We start from the raw sequence: 21190 nt of genomic DNA on the forward strand, positions 1-21190 counted from the left end.
GGTATATGGGATACACAGACCTTTCCTGCAGTGACTGGGAGCTTGATGCAATAGCCACCTTCTGCACACATTCCTCTGAAGACCCGCCTATTTGTAGGCAAATTGAATCTTTCCTATTTGCAGGCTGCAGACTGATTCCTAGTCACTGTTAAATGTGACAAATAAGTGGAAAACAAGTATTACTACTCCCCTGGTGCTAGCAGAGGATTAGCACTTTTATTGCACTTTTTCGGGGAAAAAAAGTTCACTGACAGCCTCCTATATAATAATTAAGATAAGTATCTTTAGGCATAGATGCAACCTGAGAGGAAGGTTTTCAACATGCAGCTGTCACTCAAGGTCTCCAAAACCAGGCAGAAAATAAAGAGTTAAAGGTACATTTTCATTCTTTGGAGTCCACTTCTGCAATAGGATTGCACCATACTGGTATGGTATGCAAGTAGTCAGTACCTGTGATCTTCTCAACTATAAACAGCCATCTGATACACATGCAAAAACAGCAAAATGCACAACTCCCTGTCAGATGTGGACTGATGCTTTCCACACCCAGTACTAAACACTGCAGTAAAAATAAGAGAAGGGAAAGAGACATATGAAGAAACTGAGGACAAAATAATCCAGACAAACTGTGATGGCCCAGAGTTAACAGGTCAGCCGCATGTACCAAGTACTGTGCTTTTTCAAGAGCAGTCACTTGCAGCTGTTCCCTCTGTGAGTAGCCAAGTGGCCGAGCTTCATGTTGTAACATGAGGGCAAGGCAAAGTTAATCTCAAGATTATTGTGATGCAGAAGATGAACGTAATCAAACATCAATAAACTAACCAAACTTCACTAAAATTCCCCTCGGTAATAGGCCACCCTTTGTTATGAAGAACCCCCCTTTCTTTTTGTGACACTTAATCAGGTAATATGTATGACCTCACTTCTTTGCACTGCTTGGTTACCCATCATCTTAGAACTCAAATATCCATAATACCTCATCTTCTGCTACCACATCACACGGTGATCAAGAAAATCATCTGGCAATGATTTTCAAAGAAGTGTACCTAAATCCAGTTCCCACGTTACGCTGAAACCATTTACGATGGAAAACAGTTTAGAACCCATTTCACTTTGGTAAGAATCACCACAGGAAAACTTAAGACCCGCTTTCCACAGACCCTCCTCCCACAGACCTGTCAGCTTTGTAAGCCTCTACCCAGATCAGGCTATTTGCTTCATTGAATCAGCTGCCCACATAAAGTCCACAGCAAAGCAAGTACAGCTATTAGTCCAATTAGTCAATGGCCATATGCATGCACAAAGTGAAAATAAATGTGAACTCTCTTTTTATGTATGCCACTGCGTAAATGTTTTGCAATAAATAATAACAGCCACTATCAATCAAAAGAGTAGAGAACAGATGGGAAGGAGGTTGTGTTGAGAGAAAGGACTGAAACAGGAATATGTATTTTCACCCCCACCTTCCCCATTCTGATAACAGCCCTAAATAAACCTTTGCAAATCTCCAGATACAGGCAATCCCCATCAGTGTGTTCCAATATTCCATGTAACTCTGGCTGCTTTACCACCACAGCGCAGCAGAATCATAGATATTAACATCTAAAAAATGCTCCATCATCAGAATGTGGGTTTGGGATTCCCCCATCTCCTCTATGGATCAACCTGTCTGTCCAGCTTTACGGTCATTTAATCTACTGTCACCTTCAGGCAGGTCTAACAACAATCTGATCCTGGAAAGGCAACAGTCCCTATTAATGATGAACCTCAAACTCCTCTTGTCATTGAACAAAAAAATCAGAGTTACCTGAATTTCTCAATTTTCTTACGTTTTCAAGAAAATATTTTGTATTTAAGTTTTCAAAAGAAGAGAACGTTTACGATATGGCTGCTATTTGGTCCAGCAAAACCACTGCTGAATCTCCAGGTTTCTCTCCAGCACCAAAACTTTAACATTAACAACTTGAACTAAGAATTTGTAATAGATTTAGCAAATTCACTTAAGGCTGCAGATTTAATATAAGATGGCACACATTTATGTTTAACAGGCATTTTCAGCAAAATAATCTAAAACTTTAAAAAATTTCTAAATAACTCTAAATAAAAAGTGGGTTTTAGATTCTCTTGCAGTAACATGATTGTACACAACTCTGGTTGCACAAAAAAGCCTTTAAAATAGATAAAACTATTGCCCTCTACACTTGCAAATCTTGTTACTCTTTGCAACCGATTACCAATAACTTGTTCTTAGTACAACACTGAATACCTAAACATACCTAAAAACACAGGTAAAACATTGTGCAAGGATTACATTAGGGCTGCATTTATGACCTATACCCTATTGCACCTCAGCTGAAGTGCAGTCTATCTGAATGATAATGGCTTCGCTCTTGCTCCTAAAACCCCACAGGAAGGCAGAGAGCATTACGCCACGGCGAGCAAAGCAAGATCCAGCCCTTGAGATTTCCCATTCTGCAGAGACAATCAATATTACCCTCCAGCCTCAGCTGTTGTGATAGGTCTTAAACACAGCAGAACTGCGGTGGTTCCCAAAGGAGTGACACGAAGTGAATATTTATCTTCTTAGCAGTGTGGGGGCAGACAATTGATGGCATATCAGAATTTAACTGACAACGCAGATTCGGAAAGGTTGAAAACTACAATCACATTAAATCAGTATCTATGACTAGTGAACCGTAGAAGAGGCTGAAAAAAATCATTCTGTGCGCAGCCCCAGATGTCACATGGGGGCTTCTTCCCCTACTTTTCTTTACCCCAAAAGACCCTCCATTAACACTGAGTTGGAAAGACAGTAGAGAAAAACACTTTGGCTTACATATCAACAAGCAATCTGTAACACCATATGAAGCCAAGAGAGTGTTTATTTCAGGAACTACCCCACCTTCTTGAAAACAAAAACATGCCTGAGAAAAAAACAAAACAAAACAAAACCCCAAACAAAATTTTTTTTTTAATGTCATGTTTTTCAGTTAGTTATGAAAATGACAAAAAAAAAAGAACAGCATGAACTACATACCTTAGCTATTTGGACACACCAGTTTAGCAGAAGCTGGGAGCCAATATTATCCTTATGTTCATGAACATAATCCAACAGGCAGCCATGAGGCATCAGCTGAGTGACTAGCTGAATAGTTGGGCTCAAGCAAACACCCAGGAGTCTCACCAGGTGTGGATGGTCCATACTGGCCATGATAAGAGCTTCCTGTAACAATAAAAGCGATCCAGTTACTCCAGCATGCTTAAAGACTCTATGCATAGTATTCCCGTTTCCCATAGAGCATCTAAAGGGGATCAGTGTCCCATAAGTACCGTAAATTCCTGTGTTGTCTATCCAGTGCTAGGCATACCTAGGCAAAATCCAGTCTGATGTAACATGTGCTTGATTGTAATGAACCCCAAGCAACTATCTGAACAGATCCAGTGAAGATTCAGATCAGAAATTCTGCACTACCCTGTATTCCCTGTCCTGTTACAACCACAGAAGCAAATATGTAAGTGTGACACACTTGACTTTGCTTAAAGCTTTCATTGGTCTTGCTTTACTTCCCTTAATTTTGTTTCTGGAGCATATTTCACAAACTTGTGGTCAAACCATTGGGCATATGTTGGTTTTTTTTGTTTTGTTTTGTTTTTATGCAAGCGAACTATGCCATTCACGTATAGGGAGATGGCCAGTTATACCTCATTTGGCAAGATGTTAGATTAAGCTGTGCTAAAATGCCTTTACACAATCAGAGATTTTATGCTTCGCATTTTATAGGCTTAAGCATGTAACATTTATATATCGATTGAAGCTTTCCCAAAGTTCAACCCATAAAGGGTTAAGAATCAGGAGGTTTAGTGTGGCCTTTTCAAATGTGTCTGATGCTCATAAGTCCTACTACAAGTCAGCAGATTTGCTAGGCTGTTAGGATATGACCATGCTACAGCCTCTATGAGTGTTGTAAAGCAATGGCTAAACTAGCAGTTGTGATGGTACAACAGTAGTAGCCCAGCGGCAGCAGCAGTCCCACCTGGTTCCTGCTGCTGCCACAAAGAGACCACTACAGAATGCAGCACTTTGCTAAATCTGAACCTCTTAGCTCAGGTCCTGATTCTTCCAAAGTCCTCTCCTAATAGATCTTGGATGAGTTACTTTGGTTTTTTCCATGCTTCAGTTTTCCACACAGTAAACAGGAAATAAGATTCCATCCTTTCTTTTATACTTTATTTCTTTTTCAGATCATAAGTTTTCAGAGGTTTTCATCTAGCAAGGTTTTCTGTCCAACACCAAGGACCAGAAGGACTTAATCTTGGCTATACTATTTGACCCTAAAGTTCGTACCACTGACAATCAGCACAGGAGATCCTTATAAAATACCTACATATCTGTTCTTAGAGGTAATGCTACCATCGCAAGCAACTGGCATTCAAAAGAGGCAAGGAGAAAGCTTTTCCCTCTCATTCACTAAGTCAAGTCCTCCATTTCAAGACCACTTCATCATGCCCATGGAACAATGAAAAGTGAGATGAATCTTTGGCTTTGTAAAACTATTTTGGTTCTCTTTCTTTCTCAAAAAACCTATATGACATCTTTCTGACAACTTAAAGAATAACAGCTGTAATAGTGCCAAAGAAAGAAAGAAAGGAGAAAGAAAGAAAAAAAGGATGAGAAAAAGTTGACATCATAGGAACACAGCATAACTCTCAACTCATAAAAGTTGGATTTTTTTGGGGGTTTTTTTTGTTTTTTTTTTTTTCCTTCCCTATATTAAGGCAAAGAAAAGCCCTGGCAAGTAGGCTGAGTTTGTAGTAAAGGAAATTGCTCATCATAGTACAAAGAATATTTGAAACCAATTTGCAGGGTATTTGCATAATAGTTCTCTTTCTTTCCCTCTCTTTTCTTGTTAAAACGAAAAGATGAACAAGACACTAATTGTAGGGCTTTTTTTCCCCCCAGTAAGAAAAGAGCAGATGGCCTCCATTGGGGGGAGTATCTCCTTCCTTTTTCTTCCTAAATGTATGCGAAGAAATTAAATAAATAAATGAATAAATAGGGGCTATTTGATGAGATGACTGGAGGAGGAGCTCTGAGGAAGATTCCAACGTAACAGATTTGAAATGGGATCTCAATTTACATAGTTTTGCTCACATTCAAATTAATATCATTCTCACTCACTCAACTCATATGTACGGGGTGTCCTTGAAACAATTTTAGCATACTCTGCTGTCACTAGAACACGTCACTGAAGGCCACCAAAATAAATGCCTGCTGACAGGTGCCTTATCCAGTTTCAGAGTGCAAAATTACTCTGTCTCATTTTTTCTTTTTACTTCATTTTTCTCCTGCAAATGCATAAAGGGATAGTACTTGTTGCCCTCTCCCTCTCTGAGTAAAGGTAAGAGTATCTCCAGGATCTTGGAGTAGGAGTACGCTCTTTCATGAGGATTGATTAGAACATAGACAATACATTATTTTTGCTCACCAAGGGACCAAATGGAAAGCTTTGAAGCATGTGCTCCATCAGTCTCTAGCTACTTACCACTTACAAGTCTATCTGAGTCCAAAGGAAAGACACTTCTGTACAATAATAAAAGCAAGCAATGCCATTTGTCTCATTCTGATGTTACGGGAAAGCACATATTCTTACAATAGTTTTGGGCAACGGTTCCAGAAAAAAAATAAAAATATTGTTAATAAAACATTATGGACTGCTCTATAATGAATTGAGACACACAACAGAGAGCAAGGAAACCTTCATTATAGATCTAAGTCACTAATGGATACTAATTTAGCATGAATCCTGGCTTCACATTGTTATTCTCATTAGTAAAAGTATTGTTATTTTTATTGAACTTGCATCTACAGAAGAACTGAATTCTGGGTTATGTCTATCTGGCACACACAAAAAAAAAAAATCACAAAGTAAAAGAGATTGCAGTTGTTCTGCTAGAGCCTAATTAGACAAAACAGACAAACAACAACAACAGAAACATTATGACTTAGTAGCATTTTAAAAATCTGTTCAGCAAATAAAGAAAACAAGTCCCCATTTCAAAATCTGTTTGGACATGAAAGACCCTAGAGCTACAATCTCCATAGCACTCAGGCACTCCGCAGCCTGGTTCTCAATTAAATTTTCTAAAACATTTAATCAGGTAAGGCACCTTAACTCACAGACTTGGCTGTCTGACACTGGCATCTTTCAAAACTGGCCTCTGTGATTTCCCGTATCTTTTGGTAGCCTTATGTCTGCAGAGCTTGTCTCTACACTCAATTGGCACAATGACACAAATGATTTTAAAATTCTGCCTATTCTAATTTAATGGAGAGGAAACTGAAGTACAAAAAAGCACAACCTACTATCCACATTCACACACAAAGTCTAGAGCCGAAGTGGGAACTATGCCCCAGATCATTTTATCTTTCCCTCCTGGAAAAAAAAAACACAACTTTGAGGGTTGAAATAAAAAAGGGAAGGAGGGGAGAGTAATTATTAAGATATGGTTCTTTATCCCAGGAGTCAGAGTCTTTGTAACACCACATGCTCACACTAACATCTGAGAAAGACAGGAGTGGTGACAGTTTTGAAGGTCTCCTGTTGGACATCCAGCACCCTCCATCTATCTGCAGAGGCAAGGAGTCTTATCAAAAGAGTAACTCCCCAGCCAAACCAAATCTCTTCCTGGAATGTCTTTGTGCTGTTGCTACTCAGGTATTAATTACCTGAGCACATTTAATTAATTACCACAGCAGCACATGGCAGCCATACACAAGACAGCTATAAGTCAGCCAGCTTAGACACAGGCAGCAGTCGTGGAGCTCAGCTTGCCCTTATCTCCAAGATGTATTTTGCAGTCTACGGTGAGCCCTGACCAGCTGAGGCTAGGGTACTACAAGATCTCAAATGAGTTACTTATACTAAGGCTGTGTATATATATTCTATTCACAGCAGTGCTTACAGTGTTAGTATATCAGAGGGGAAGGCTGGTAAAGACAGACCTTGATGCAGAAAGCAACTAATTCTGTGGGTAGCTTGGCAGAGCCGTTGTTGTGTCCCTCCAGCCTCATCACAGAGATTAGCAAGTGACTTCAATTGAACCTTCCGTGTTCAAGTCATGATTAGACTTCTCAGATATGCTATTTTGTATAAAGAATTCATGCCATGTCGATCATTCCTCTCTTCTGCCGCTTTTTAATGTGGTTGAATTATTGCCACATTAAGCTCAACTCCTGTCATTTATATACACAACCCTACATTAAACAATTATAGTAAACAATGGCGTGTATCTATCTTTAATGCTTTACACTGATCCATCTGTCGTGTGCATTTAGTAACACGATAGCGTACCCAAGAAGAACGGTGAGTTTGTAAGTCCCAGCGAGCTGTCACCAGACCTATAACTCTGGTTTCTGTTAGCACAGCTATGCCAACAGGGTCTGAGGAGGTGCAATTACTAACCCACAGCGAGAGGCCGGAAGAAGCAGCACTCAGAGCATCTGCCCTTAGACTGCCAAAACCTGCTTAGACAGGTAGAGCTCATTTAAGTTATCAGAGCTAGCGATCACTCTTAAAACACAATGCATAGTGACATCCTGGCTCAAAGCACTTGTCAAGGTAGATGACAAAGGAAACTAGCCATTTACTTTTCACTGGTCACTTAAGTTGCTTTCATTCCTTAGCTGGCTTTGAAAATCCCACCTAAAACTGTTTCCTGATCTATCCATACTCTGCAGTCATGTTTGAAACGCCTTTAATTTGACTGCTGTTTCTGACAAGTAAATCAAAATGCAACTAAAGCAGGATTTTAATTTTGATCGTCTAGGATAAGGAAGAAAAAACAATTCTCAAGACTGGGAGAAGAAAGGGTGCTCTGAGTAACACCTACAACACATCTTATAAGATGGTATTTAACTTCTCCATTTCCCACTTTGATTTTTTATTGCTAACAATTACAATTGAACATGAATATTAACTAGCATCGTGGTCCCTGAAGAACATCCTTTGAAATCAGTGTTGCTTCTCTGACCATTTAGTTTGTAAACCACTGGACTCAGCAAAATGCCTGTGTCATTAGCAGTAAAATAATGCCATACATATGTCCATGTTGAAAATTTATTCTCTACCCAGAGTGTTCCAGGACACCCCTCTCCTCCAACACATGTCCTTGTTAATTGGTACACCAGTTCAGTACATGGTCAAGCATCCCTGGACAGACAGTTCCTGAGATGCTAGAGATGGCAAACAAGCAATTCCTGAGACCCCTGGGTTCCTGGAACTGGGCAGAGCTGACAGTGAGACATCACTCTGTCAAGTCCAAAACCATACTCTAAAGAAAATCTGAACATCGGAATCTGTCAAAAGCCCTTCCCTCAGCTGCTTACAAAGGCTCTCAAACATGTTAACCGATTGTGTCATTAAAAGTCCTGTACCATGCGGTGGATCCCAGCACCTTCTAATGCAGTGCTCAATAACCTCACCTTCTTGCTGCTTAGGACTTCAGCTAACAAGAGTATTAGCATTCGAAGCAATATTGATTATTTCCTTGTATCAGATTTAAATGTCTGGCAGAGGGTAAAAGATAGTCCTTCTGAAGACTCGTTCTTTAACACACGAGTTTCCTGAGCACCAACGTCCGTACATACCGCATTGACCACTGGAAGAAGCTCACTTATAGGTGGCCAATGTCCCCTTCCAGCGCTTCATATACATGTGCTATCTCTCAGAGACAGCGCAGGAGAAACACGCTACCTGTTCCAGAGAAGTATCACAGATCTGCTGCCCCAATTCACCAAGCCCGGGGTAAATTTTACTGCTCCAGTTAAGCCAGATGAACACATGCTCTTGATAGAGTTTGGTAAGCAGGGACAAAGTCTGAAAAATATTTAGTTTCCTCACCTTCTGCTTCTAACTGTTCTTTCCGTAAAATGCCCTCAAACAAAACAAAACAAAGGAAGCCAGAAAAGAACAATCCACCTGGTTTTCCTAATCATTGTCGAGTAAATAAATGTACTTAAAAGCTGACTTCATACTGTGCTGTGCATTTTTCTGAAAGCACAAGCTGTGCTGTGGTAGCAGAAGAGATAGTACAGTGAATACACTGGTTTTTACATTAGTGTTACAATGCTTCTAATGGCTAAGGCAAACACCTGTCTGGAATGCACCTCTGACCTGCTTCAGGGCAGATCCAATTACAGTCCAACATAATGCCTTTTGTTTGTCTGCTAGGTCTTACCAATTTTAGGTTATAGCCAACTTAGCCTATGCAGTCTGCACAATTGCTTAAGCTGAGAGACAGCAAACATATACTCAATGACATACATGTCCACATTTATCGTGTGACAATGATACCCATTGTTATATTTCCCCTGTACTTCCTATGCAAGATGATGTTTTCAATTGCTTTACAGCATTCCTATACTTTTAACCCGTGGGCTGCAATTTTTCACCACTCGGGCAGATGCTCTGGAAAGCTTCTGTTGAAATGTCACAGGCATTTCTGAAAATGAAATGAGGGATCCAGCTATAGGGACTATCAAAGGATATCAGGGTCCCACAGTGGGACAGCAGCAAGCAGAGGGAAGACAGTAACAGCATCAACTGCCACAGCTGTTTTTTCCAGAAGCTGTTTTATAGTCATTAGGAGCAGACACGTTTAACAGGGCACTTTCAGGTGAAGGTCTTATTTGGGACTTTGCAACAGCTTCTATAACCAATTTTACTGCTGTATAATACAGTGAACAGCACTTGAATGCTGTTGAGGTTACTACTGCAGGACTGAGCTACACCCTTTAACGTGGCTAACGTGAGTATGGCAGCATATCCCACATCCCGTGACAAAAGAGGTTTCTACCACTGTACCCTCCTAAGAGATGGTGACAACACCTAGGTTGTGCACAACAAATTCCCCCAGCTTTTCACTGGAGAAGCAGGACTCGTGAGCAAGTGAAGAAAGGTATTTAAAAATAATAATCTTTCTACACATACATATCCATACTCCAAGCATAAAATGAGATTGATAGTTACAGTAGGTTCATCAATGGTTGTTGTACTGAAATGGAACAGTGCATATTCAGGTCCAAATCCTACACACACGCTCACATTTACCAGTTACTTTTACTCTGGGGAAATACTGAGTTTGACTGGCACAGAAAGAAATAACTAGATGTCTAAACCAAGGCTCTGTTATTAGGGAAGTCTAGCTAGAGTTTTGCACTAACCACCATCTCCCTGAAACTTCCCCCACCATTGATTCTGGTAACGAGAAAGCAAAGTCTAGCCCATTTTCAGTTCAGTTTTATGCATAAGTGGCCAAGAGTTCAGGACCTCAGCAACCAGATGTGTTTCCATTGAAAGCTGCAAAAAAAGTAACAGTGGGTTTCAGACTGTCCATCCCCACTTGCCAATTGAGTGTAAGTGGTTTAACAGCGTGCACATCTCTTTGTAAAAATAAGGTACCATTCTGACAAACGTTTTACTTAGAGTTTGTGACAATCATCATTATTTCAGAACAGCCTGTCAAAAGTGATTTGTTTCTTACTATTTTGATGCAGCTAGAAAAAACATTTTAAGTTTTAAATGTACAGTCTAAAAAAAGCAATCATTCAGCATTATTCAAGCTGGAGGGTAAACAGACTTTACCACTGACCAGCTTATGAACATTTTCAACTTTAGTTGCGGATTCATTTCAGAAGGAGGGAGTAATTGCTTTGATTTTTGATTTAAGATGAGTGATGGCAAAAACAAGTGATTGAGAAAAAAAATCCATCAAGTTCTCACTGCTTTCTGAAGAATCTTACGGCACTGTTTTGAAATTTTTTGGTATCACTGAAAAAGTTGACTTTCTAATCACACACTCAAAACTCCTTTCTCCTTCAGGATCAATTTAAAGGGACAGCATCAGACTGAAACCTTTTATCAAGTGTACTATCAACATTAAGAGTTGTTTTAATCAAAGATACATTTTGCCCATAACCCATGTGTTTCATCTCTCACAATAGAGAATTCAAAATAGACTCTTCTCCATGTTCCCCTCGTCTGTATTCCATTGCATAACAGCATCACACTTAGGACTCAAGTACTGCAAAAGGATGATATTTAAACAAAAGAAGTTTAATTGGACTTTTTGGTTCACCATTAGATTTCTTTTTTTTTGACCAAGCTGGCATCAGCGAACCACAAAGTCATCAAAAGCTGCCACACATTTCCTGTATTACAACACTTCCTTCCTTTCAGCATTACTCTGCTTGCTATAGTCTCCTGAGTTTCTACAGTCCTTCTTCCACCCTGCTCTTCTCTACTTTCTTTGTTCTTTCGTTTACCATCCTGTTGACTTACTCTTCTCCCAAAGAAAAAACTAAAAACCTCTTAAAATCGCTTGAAAGAAAATCACTGCCACCACCAAAACTCATACACTTCCCACCTTGTGTGCACTGCACTGCCTCTCCCAGCTGCTGTGAGGCCAGGCTCTGCCCTGCACCTCACCTGCGATGGCAGAATCTCCATCCTGGCAACGTCCTTCTGCATCCAGTGATGTGCTCCTTACCTCTGCTGCTGGGCAGATATGGCCCAGCTTTAGGACACTCCTAGAATGGAAATACTGGGAGCACTGGGTGTAAATGGCAGGGCTTTGGTGGCAGGGATGCTGCAGGGGAGGCTCCTGTGGCAGGAGGCTGGGCAACAAAAGGTGAAGTTTTTTCCACAAATGTTTTAACATGGGGTTGTGGGATATTTTTGGGGTTTTGTGTTATTTTTTTGCTAATACCAAATCAACTATTACATATTTATGTTCATTGGCAATAAATTAAGTTAAATTCTCCAAGTCAAGTCTGATTTGCCTGTGACAGGAATTGGCAAGCGATTTCTCTGTCCTTATTTTGGCCCCAGAGTTTTCTCCTGTTCCTCCCATTTTCTCCTGTCCCGCTGGCTGTAATGGGGGTGAGTGAGCAGCTGTAAGCTGGGATGGCTTCTCTGCCTTTACCATGGCTACCAACTGGCACCTTGTCTTACTTATGCTCTAATCATAAGGTTTCACATCCCTCCCTAAACTTTCACAAGATTTGAGCATGTCCTACTGTCAGGGTAACATATACATATATATATATATAATGATAATGAATCTTTTTTCATGTTGATAAAATTTTGACATCTGCAATAATCCCCACAAGAAATACTATGTCTTATCTTCAATGCATGGCCATATTTAGGTTCAGACTTCTGTCAGGGTGAGCCAAACAACTCCAAGAACAAACCTGCATGAATGAGTGGTCAAGTGTCTGTTATCAATGCAAAAGCCTTTGTCAAATCAAGAAATGCAACTGTATTTATTAGTTTGTATTTGTGGCTGCGTAGACACTCTCATAAATTCAAGATTTCACTGAGGTGTAGAAGCCAGGAACATAAAGTTAAGGTAAACACCACTTAAACTTGCAGTATTGCAAGTATTGCAGGAGGGAATGCCTATTTTATATGTAATCTGTAACTTTAGAGTGGTATGAATAGGACAAAATAATAATGTATGTTATACTTTCTTTCTCTTTCGTGAATTACCACAATCCCCGGAACATTAAGCTATGCTAGTGCGATGGCATGGTATCACAGATCCAAAATTTTCAAAGGACTATTTAACTAAAAGGACTCTACAAGTCAAAACCCAAACCTTTTTTTCCTAGCATTTCCTACAGCAAACTGTGACAAGGCTGACTGGGGTGAGTCTGCTTTTCAACAGCCACCTGTACCTTGCAGTTGTCTAGGAAAGAAAGTGAAAAAGGCTCTAAGTGACACTGCCAGGAAAACTCCAGGCAAAGGAAGCACAATTAGAAAATCTGGAACCCCACGGCGCTACCACTGTGCCAAAGTTAATGCTGGAGAGACATATTCACAGCAGCTCTATGGATGTGCCATACAAAAAGCAAGCTAGCTTTCAGATCTGAAGCACAGTCAGTTTCCACCCCAATTATAAAGCAGTAACCCCATCCACACTGCAGAGCGCTCTGACAGCTAGCATCTACTTTGCATCTTACTTCCAATACCAGTAGTCTAGGGCCTGACATTTACTAAGAAGCAGGAAGAGGTATCCATAGCTGTTACACCATCAGCCTTTCTAATCAATGCAATTAACTATTTGGGATGACCTTTATAAAACATATGCAGAGTACATAGAAATAACCCATCCTATCTATTCCTCATTGCATTCATTTACGTTTTCATTTTTAAGAAGTTGCTTTGAAAGGTCTACCCTACCATGGTATGACATCTTGTTGGGATCAAAGAATATTCTGAGCCTCCGAAAGGCACACTGTGAATTTCAAAATGACACCAAACTGCCAGTTCTTTGGTCATCCTCAGCAGACTTCTGTGCTAGTAAGATGTCAAGGCCAGAGCAAGTTGTTGCACATCACTGGAGACCTTACAGGAGTGTTCACCAAGAGGACCTTTTGCAAGTACATAGAGATGGCATGTTTAGTTTGTGCTGTGACTATGTAGAAAAGGAGAAAACAGGTTATCAGCTATTGGCAGGCCACTATGAGTTTGAAAGTGCCCTGGAATTTTATCTCATTTATACAGGAAGGGGAGGGAGGCAGACATCTCCGTACATTAATGCGTCTTTCAGGACTATACTATATAAGGAGATTACATGATAAGAAAATGCTCTTTCTGTGTGGCACTTCTTATGTCCACATGGAGCAGTGAGTGCCACTCACTTTTTCAGCACCATCTCAACTGCAGACCAGGGGGCTGATCTGCAAGTTTTAGTTGAGCTAGAAACATTGATATGGTGATACAACATGGTTTATTTTTAAGATGCTTTCTGGAGCTCTAGGACACTTTGAGAGCTTGCCAAGATGTCACATAAACATCGACATCAATAACCCTCAGTAGTCTAAAGTTTTACTCAGATCTATGTTCTCATCTGAATGACAGCACTGTCAAGAACGTAAGTTGTGCTCTCATTTGATAAGAGATTAGTCACAGAGGAACCAGAAGCAGCTCCCTGCTCTGCTTAAAAGTCAGACAGGACAGAGCATTCAGATCCTAGCACTGGAAATTGTTTCCCATCCTTTACTCAGCTAAAGAAAAAATTCCGCAGTCCTCCCACTCCTTCCTGCTGTCCACAAATTAATTACATGCAAAAAATGTTTAGTATTCCAATTTGTATTTGACAACAATCCAGTCTAATAAACATAGTCTGAGTTTTGAAACAACCAATGACTTCGAAACAGAAATCCACCAGAGTTCATTCAGAAAATGACAAAACAGGAATTTCAATCTACCGTATTTCTAAAACATCTTCTAGCTGAGGAACTCATGGGAATTTATCCCCTACTGAAAAGCTTCATCAGAAACTCTTCCATTTGGTTCCAGCAAGTTAACATACTTAACCAAAAATCTTTGCTAAATATTTTGCCAAGAAAACATTTCACCAAGGAAACTCACTTTCTTTCCTTTCAAACACCATTTCTTTCCAAACAATTTCATTACTACAATAACTTCTCAGAGGACTTGTATTTTTAGCAGGTGACTGTAGCCATGGATCTAAACCAACAATACTTCCATTTAAAAAACAGTAATTTTCTTGGCTTCAGAAAACATAGAAAGAGCTAAATTCTGCTTTTATATACATATACAAAGCATGCCACTGAACTCCATCAAAGGGCACTGCATAGCCAGCAAAAGCATCCTCAACACCAAAGAATGCTTCCTAATATATTCAACCCGGGGGTTGCCTATCCACTGACATTACGTCCACTCAGTAAATCGAAGCCTGGGGAACTGCCCGTAGCTAGCCCCTGTTCCATGTTCACCTACTTTATTGAGGTCTTACATTCCGTCGGATAAACTGTTATTTGACTGTAACTCAGACATTTCCTACCTTTGCATTGATCCTGCTCCATATCACAGAATTTGTCTTTGAACATTGATCAAAGAATGCCTTTTAAGCTTATATGAGCAAATGCAACACAGCTGCGATTTGTCAACATAGTTCACAAATCTACATAAATATTTTCTTATCTTTTTTACCTCACTTGTCATGTAAAGCATTAAGATCACAACAGGCTCTGGTCTATCTGAAACCCATGTAATTCTATCTTGTACAATGCATATTCCTCTATGTAATTGAAAAGCTGATATTCTAGATAAAGCAGAAACCTTCAGAATACAATTGTAATCACCTTATAAGTAACTAAGGGGTAAGAATACATATTCTCTCTTTCCATCTGCCAATTGCACTTTGCCTTATATCGAGTGTCATCCAGATTCTTTAAAATACCTGACTTGAGGGAAAGCACTGACTGATAACAAATGTGAGGGTTTTTCAAACATCTTTTTAGACACATTCTCAGTGTGTGAGTAGATAAAACAGCTTTGTCTGAAAAAACCCTTCATCAGTATCTGTTTTTCTAGGTAAACATTCCAAATCAATTTAAAGCCAGAATGTAATTAAAAATAAAAAATAACAAAAAATTAAATAATTTGCTTAGCAGTTATGAGATCTGTGTCGCATTTCACAGAGTCCCATCTATAGATGGGTACAGTAATAATCATTCCTCTACCCTTTATCTGTATCTTGATTGAAAACCTTTCAGGGCAGGGACAACCTCACCATGTTTTCACAGCACAAAGGTTTTCTGATCTTACTAGGTCCAAGAGATGCCATATATTACAGTGAGAAGCAACACCAAAGTTAATATGGAAAATACTGCTGTGAAAAATCTTTTTATTTTTGCAATATAGTTTCAGTATTGAAGGCCCAAGCATTTCAAACAAGCAATTACTGCTCTGTGGACTGTCAGCCACATTGTGACCTCAGCTCTGTTTATCCTACTTATTGCACTAAAGTCTAAAAGGTATTGGCAGAATATTACAAAGATTATCAGCAAGCCAGTCATGTACCAATTTTCCCTATCGCATTTCTTCCATTACAACTATGTGACAAGTAGCGATAGAGACAGTTGACTATCGCTTGTAAATAATATGTAGAATATTAATGTGAACAGATGTTAATTATTTCACTTTTATAGATTTGTGATAGTTGCTGATACATCAGAAGTGTCTGGATCAGCACTGAGACATGAAAAATAATTTTTTAAGGATTATCTGCAACAAAGCACTAAGAGAGAAATGTTCCAAACTGCAGTTTCTTGAAGATGAAATATATTTTTACAGTGATACTTCAAGTTCAGCTCTTATAAGCCTGTGCTTCCGTACCCTTACATTTCTATTACAAAAGGACACTGTGTCAGTATTTGCATGTATAAAGGCATCTTAGATTTTTTTTTTCCTCACTACAACATAACCCACATAACCACCCTCCCTGTTCTCCCTTAACTTTAAGTTGACTTGGCACTCGGGCAGTATGAAAATAAGTATGACAAATACAATGCATTGATCCTCCAGGGCTCTTTGCCCTTGCTCACTTTCTGCATTGTTGCTGATCTGTGAGTTGCAGCATGTGCTGGAGCTCACACACAGCCCCATTGGCCTGCTTTCATGAAAAATATGATATGCAATAGCCTACCCATCCAGCACTGAACTAAATCACAGACAAGTGTACTTCAAAAATGATTAGCCAGCTTATACACGTAGTTTTATAGCCAGCTCCACTGACTTAAATATCTAGACATTTCTTCAGTCATTCCCTCAAACATCACTAGATTCACTATTAACCTCGATCTAGCGATGGCTTGTTTGGGATGCATTACAGTTAAGCCTGTGGAAACTCTACCCCTTTTTTATTAACAGAGGTCCCATAAAAACCTACATTTTCTTATCAGTGTGGCAACATTCTGGCATATGCATCACCCTTTAAGAACTTAAACAGTAACATGTGCCTATTTTATATTGCTAGTATGAGCTGGAGGCACAAAGAAAAAATGCAAAGCCATAGGAAGTTTCTTAAATACAGGCTTTCTGTGTCTTTCAGTGGCAAGTCAGCGCAAAGTTGCCCAGTTCTTGGTGCCAAAAGCTGTTTTAAAACTGGTATCTGTGTCAGCTTCTTCTCATAACATATCAAGCATTATTCAACGATCTCATCTTCCATCTTACCAAGTTTTGCCACTTTTATTTTTGCACTTCACATCTCAATGTAAGAAAGACTCTGCAAAGAATTCCAGTATTCCCAGTCACTTTGCTGATTTTTAAGGAAGGCTTTCTCATGTGTGTAATTACATATCAGCTATAGCCCACCACTCCAGCAAGATCTGTTCCCACACAGATAACATCTTCCCCTCTGCCTTAAATCACTCCGTCCACTGGTTGTGAGATGAAAAAACTAGCACCCGCAAATGTATCACATTGGGAGTCAAATCCCCAGAATTCATGGCCTTAGAATAGCCAGCAGAAATTTTTACTGTCGTGCATTCAATTGCTTTCCTGAAAGCCCACATCCAGAAATTAAGTATTGGAAAAATATTAAGCTGGAGGACAGGATTCTGGCTCAGATCCAGATATAACATATAGTAAAGGGTGGAGACATACAGCACAATGCCAAGAACTAGAGACCCATAGTATTGTAAGCAACAGAAAACCCATCATGGAAATAGAAATCCCAAGAGCTTCTGATTAAGACTCCTAATTAAACTATTGTGTACCACTTTTGATACTGATAGGACCACTTCTCTACCTTTTTTTTTTTTTTTTTTTTAATTCCCATCCTTTGCCTGTTCAATATCTAAACACTTTTCCAAAAAAGCTCTCTCCTACTGTGCCCTGATAAAACAGTGGAAACTATGGGATCGTGACCTTCATAACAACACCACATACAGCTAAGCAAGTAAGTGACTTCATGTTCCAGTAACCCAGCTCAAACATACACTACAAAGTAACCAACCATGTTACTGGTGTACCTCATACCTTTAAAAAGAAAACATAATACATCAGTTCAAAATGTTTCCTTCATACACACACACTTCACAGTCAAAATTACTTCTTGAATTTGATTAGACTTTTAAGAGTTTCAGTTAATCCACAGCTATGTTTCTCAGTGGATTAACTAACATTCCCTTCCTGATCTTCTCCCCACTTGCAGATTTACTCAACCTTATGCAGGATTTCCAAGTCTGCAACACAAACCTTAAATAAGGAGTTCTGCCATTGCCATCAACAGAAAGCTTCTGAATATACTTCCTAACTCATCTAGGAATAACTCGTAACATCAGTCCCTCACTAAAGCACGTGCTTCTCCCTTATACCTGTGGCAGACTTCTTGGAAGGATGACTCCAAAGGTGAAGTCCTGTCCCTCTTACATTCACTGGCAAATTCACAGCTCCCAACAGGGCTCAGATTTCCCCCATCACCAGCAGCAGGCAAACTCTCTTTCCCTCACTGCACTTTCCAATTAGCGTTACGCCAGCAGAATTGTTTCCAAACAGCCTGACTTGTCTATCTGTGCTTATACTTCATCATTTCTGTGTATATACTTTCTCTGTACGGCCACATGCTCTTGCATATGAAAATTAACATCCCTGTGCACATACACACATCTTACCCTCACATACTATGGAAGGAAAAATTACTAGAATAAGTAAACATTTAAAGAGAAAATTATTACTTAAGATGGAAATAACAGAAATGTGACCTTGAAACAGTTAATCTTCAGATGACTAAAAGCAGTTAACCTTCAGCAGTGATCAGATTTCCAGCTTCTTAGAGGCTGATCACTCCTGGGGCTTGCGCATGGTATGCAGAGTTCTCAAGGACGGCTTGATTTCTGGCATCTCTGGACAAGTTGGAAATTGTAATTGCAATCACAGTGAGCTGCTGTGCCTGGAACTGACAGGCAAACAGTTACCCCTCCTAAGTGGCTACACTTACAGTGTGTGTAAGTGGGAGGAAGAAGGAAGACTGCTCAAAAGGGAGCCTACAATCAGATGAGTTAGGTCACCCTTTGCCCCTCACTCCCAGCAACTTAACATGATGGAGTGAAAACCTGTTTGAATTGCAGCTGAAGCAGACTGCCAGGCAGTGCAGCAACACTGCTGTTCATTACCAGCTATTCTTAGAGACCCCTTATGCCAGTTGGAAAGGAGGATGTTTACATAAATGACAGCAGAAGAGGATAAGGAAAAATATCTTACTGCTGCCATAAAGGATTTCATTTGATCCTAAAGCTGCCCTTTAAACTGAGGCTTAAGATTAACTTGGTTGCATTTGCCAAGCAGTCAGTGGAACAACTGTGGAATGCCTGGATGTACTATCCAACTGCTGTTCGTAGCAATGTCTTTTCAGACTTTCAGAAGCATCTACACAGACTGTTGAAGATTTGGGTCAAACACTAGGCTAGGTAGCATCAGATGTATACAAGGAATTAAAAAATAAATCAAGGGAGGGACAAAAGTATTTCTCCAGTCACCTACATTGCCATATAAAGCAGGATCTTATAAGGAGACAGTGTAAATGCATCTGTCAGCTGAGTTGTCCTATGAAAGCCACCATGCACCAGGGAAGGAACCCAGAAGCTTTGGCTTAGAACCTTCCTATGTGTAATGCCCACAGCAGAAACCAAGAGAAGGCAAGTCTTCTCCCACACTCCCCACCTGACAAGATAGCTGTATCTCCAGTGTACTTTCCACAATGGCATCCAGACATACCTGAAGAAACAAAGAAAGCATCCAGACCTATCCAGATTTCCACAGGTTTTCAGCTAACAGGGATAAAATCCTCTTTAGCTAGTAACGTAACCTTCTGAATAAGTTTGATATGTCTTGAGGATGTGTCTTCACTGTAAGACAGGCTTAGAATTTAGGAAAAGCTGTTTCTCTGTCTTTTTTCAGTACATCTGACTGCTTTATTAATTTAGTTAATTAGGCTAGACATAAATAAAACATGTGGGTATCAGCCCCCACATGCAGCTTTAATTTGTTTGCTGCGTGCCTGGTGGAGGTCATTGTCACTTATTACCTTTACACTTCGCTTGACAAATGCTCTCCTGCACACTGAACGCTGCTCCTAGAGACAGCGGGGAACTACAGTAAGTCCAGGCGAAGTCAAGAAACCCCCTAGATCTTAATTATAAAACCATAAAAGAAACCAACTGCCTCTGAAGCTCTCTTACCAGGAAACAAATGAGAATGGGAAATTTATTTCCAACCATAAATCCCAAACCATTCAGTTTAATTTTTCCCAAGTTAACTTTCTCACCTAGCTAAGCAGCACAGCCTTCTATTATTAGCTTCTGGCCCAGTATCAGCTGACCACCATCAGTCAAACTGTCTTCATCTCAATGAGCTCAGGGACTCCCAAGGAACTCTGTGTATGCAGGCTTGTGCTTGCAGTCTCTAATTATTTTCTAACAGATAATGGAGTATTTAAGTTCAGAGAGGATAGATTAAACTTGTAAGTGGATCAAAACCTGGACAAAATCACAGCTCACAGGATTACTTCCTGGAAACACTGAGCTTAGAGGGCTAGAGAGGAAAGACCCTCATCAATTGTCTGTCTCCTCATGACAAGTTATTTTAAATATATGGTTTTTAGCCTTAAAGATGGTTTGCTATGCTTTCTAACTGCAGCATGACTATAGAATGTATTACATAATCAGTTGAGCATCTGGTTTGATGTTAAACTGTCTGATCAGGGCAATGGCTACTTAACTTACCAGACAATCATAACAGTCAAATAATTTGAGGCTGAGGAGTGGAAATTGTTCTCACAAGTGAAATTCTAAGTCCCTGTTCTACTATCAAGTAGCCTCTTAGCTGCATATTTGCCTTTTTTCCTCACAACAAGCCTCTCTTCCCTCCCTAAAACTCTGGACCCTCATATATTCCATTTCCAGTCTTAGGGTGAGGAGCAGGATATCCTTCTCTTTTGATACTGCTGGTGTTTGCTGGTGATTCCCCTCCCAGACATGCTTGCAGGCAGATTAGTAGCAAGAACACCTGCATGCTGAATTCAAATTCCAGCACCCTTCTGGGGATGATGAAGTGTGACCAGCCAAGTGGGGAGGAAAAGCTACACTGCAACTTAAGCATCTAACTGTTTCAACACCTGAGGGGAAATTCTTTAGACTGTGAAATTATTCCAGAGATAATATGTGTGCAGAAATAAGTGGAAAAAACAGTAAACTTGCATTTTACAAAACATAGCAACAACCTCTGCTTGGTGTAAAGAAATCTGTAGAAGTCCACATATACATTCTGCTTCTGCCCTGGAAAAGGCTGGGTTACTTAGTAGACTTCAGCTTGGG

The 21190-nt window shown here is 39.9% G+C and overlaps 1 protein-coding gene across 2 annotated transcripts in view; it reads right to left on the minus strand.

Moving 5' to 3' along the window:
- The window catches only part of ERBB4 (erb-b2 receptor tyrosine kinase 4), a 399492-nt gene that overhangs the window by 102013 nt on the left and 276289 nt on the right, over window positions 1-21190 (minus strand). For both annotated transcript variants that reach the window (XM_040604703.1, XM_040604704.1), the window contains exon 19: window positions 3038-3223. In XM_040604703.1, coding sequence (XP_040460637.1) covers window positions 3038-3223 — 186 coding nt within the window. The remainder of the gene's footprint in view (window positions 1-3037; window positions 3224-21190) is intronic.

The sequence above is a fragment of the Falco naumanni genome, chromosome 8 (assembly GCF_017639655.2).
Source record: "Falco naumanni isolate bFalNau1 chromosome 8, bFalNau1.pat, whole genome shotgun sequence".
Classification (NCBI taxonomy): Eukaryota; Metazoa; Chordata; class Aves; order Falconiformes; family Falconidae; genus Falco; species Falco naumanni.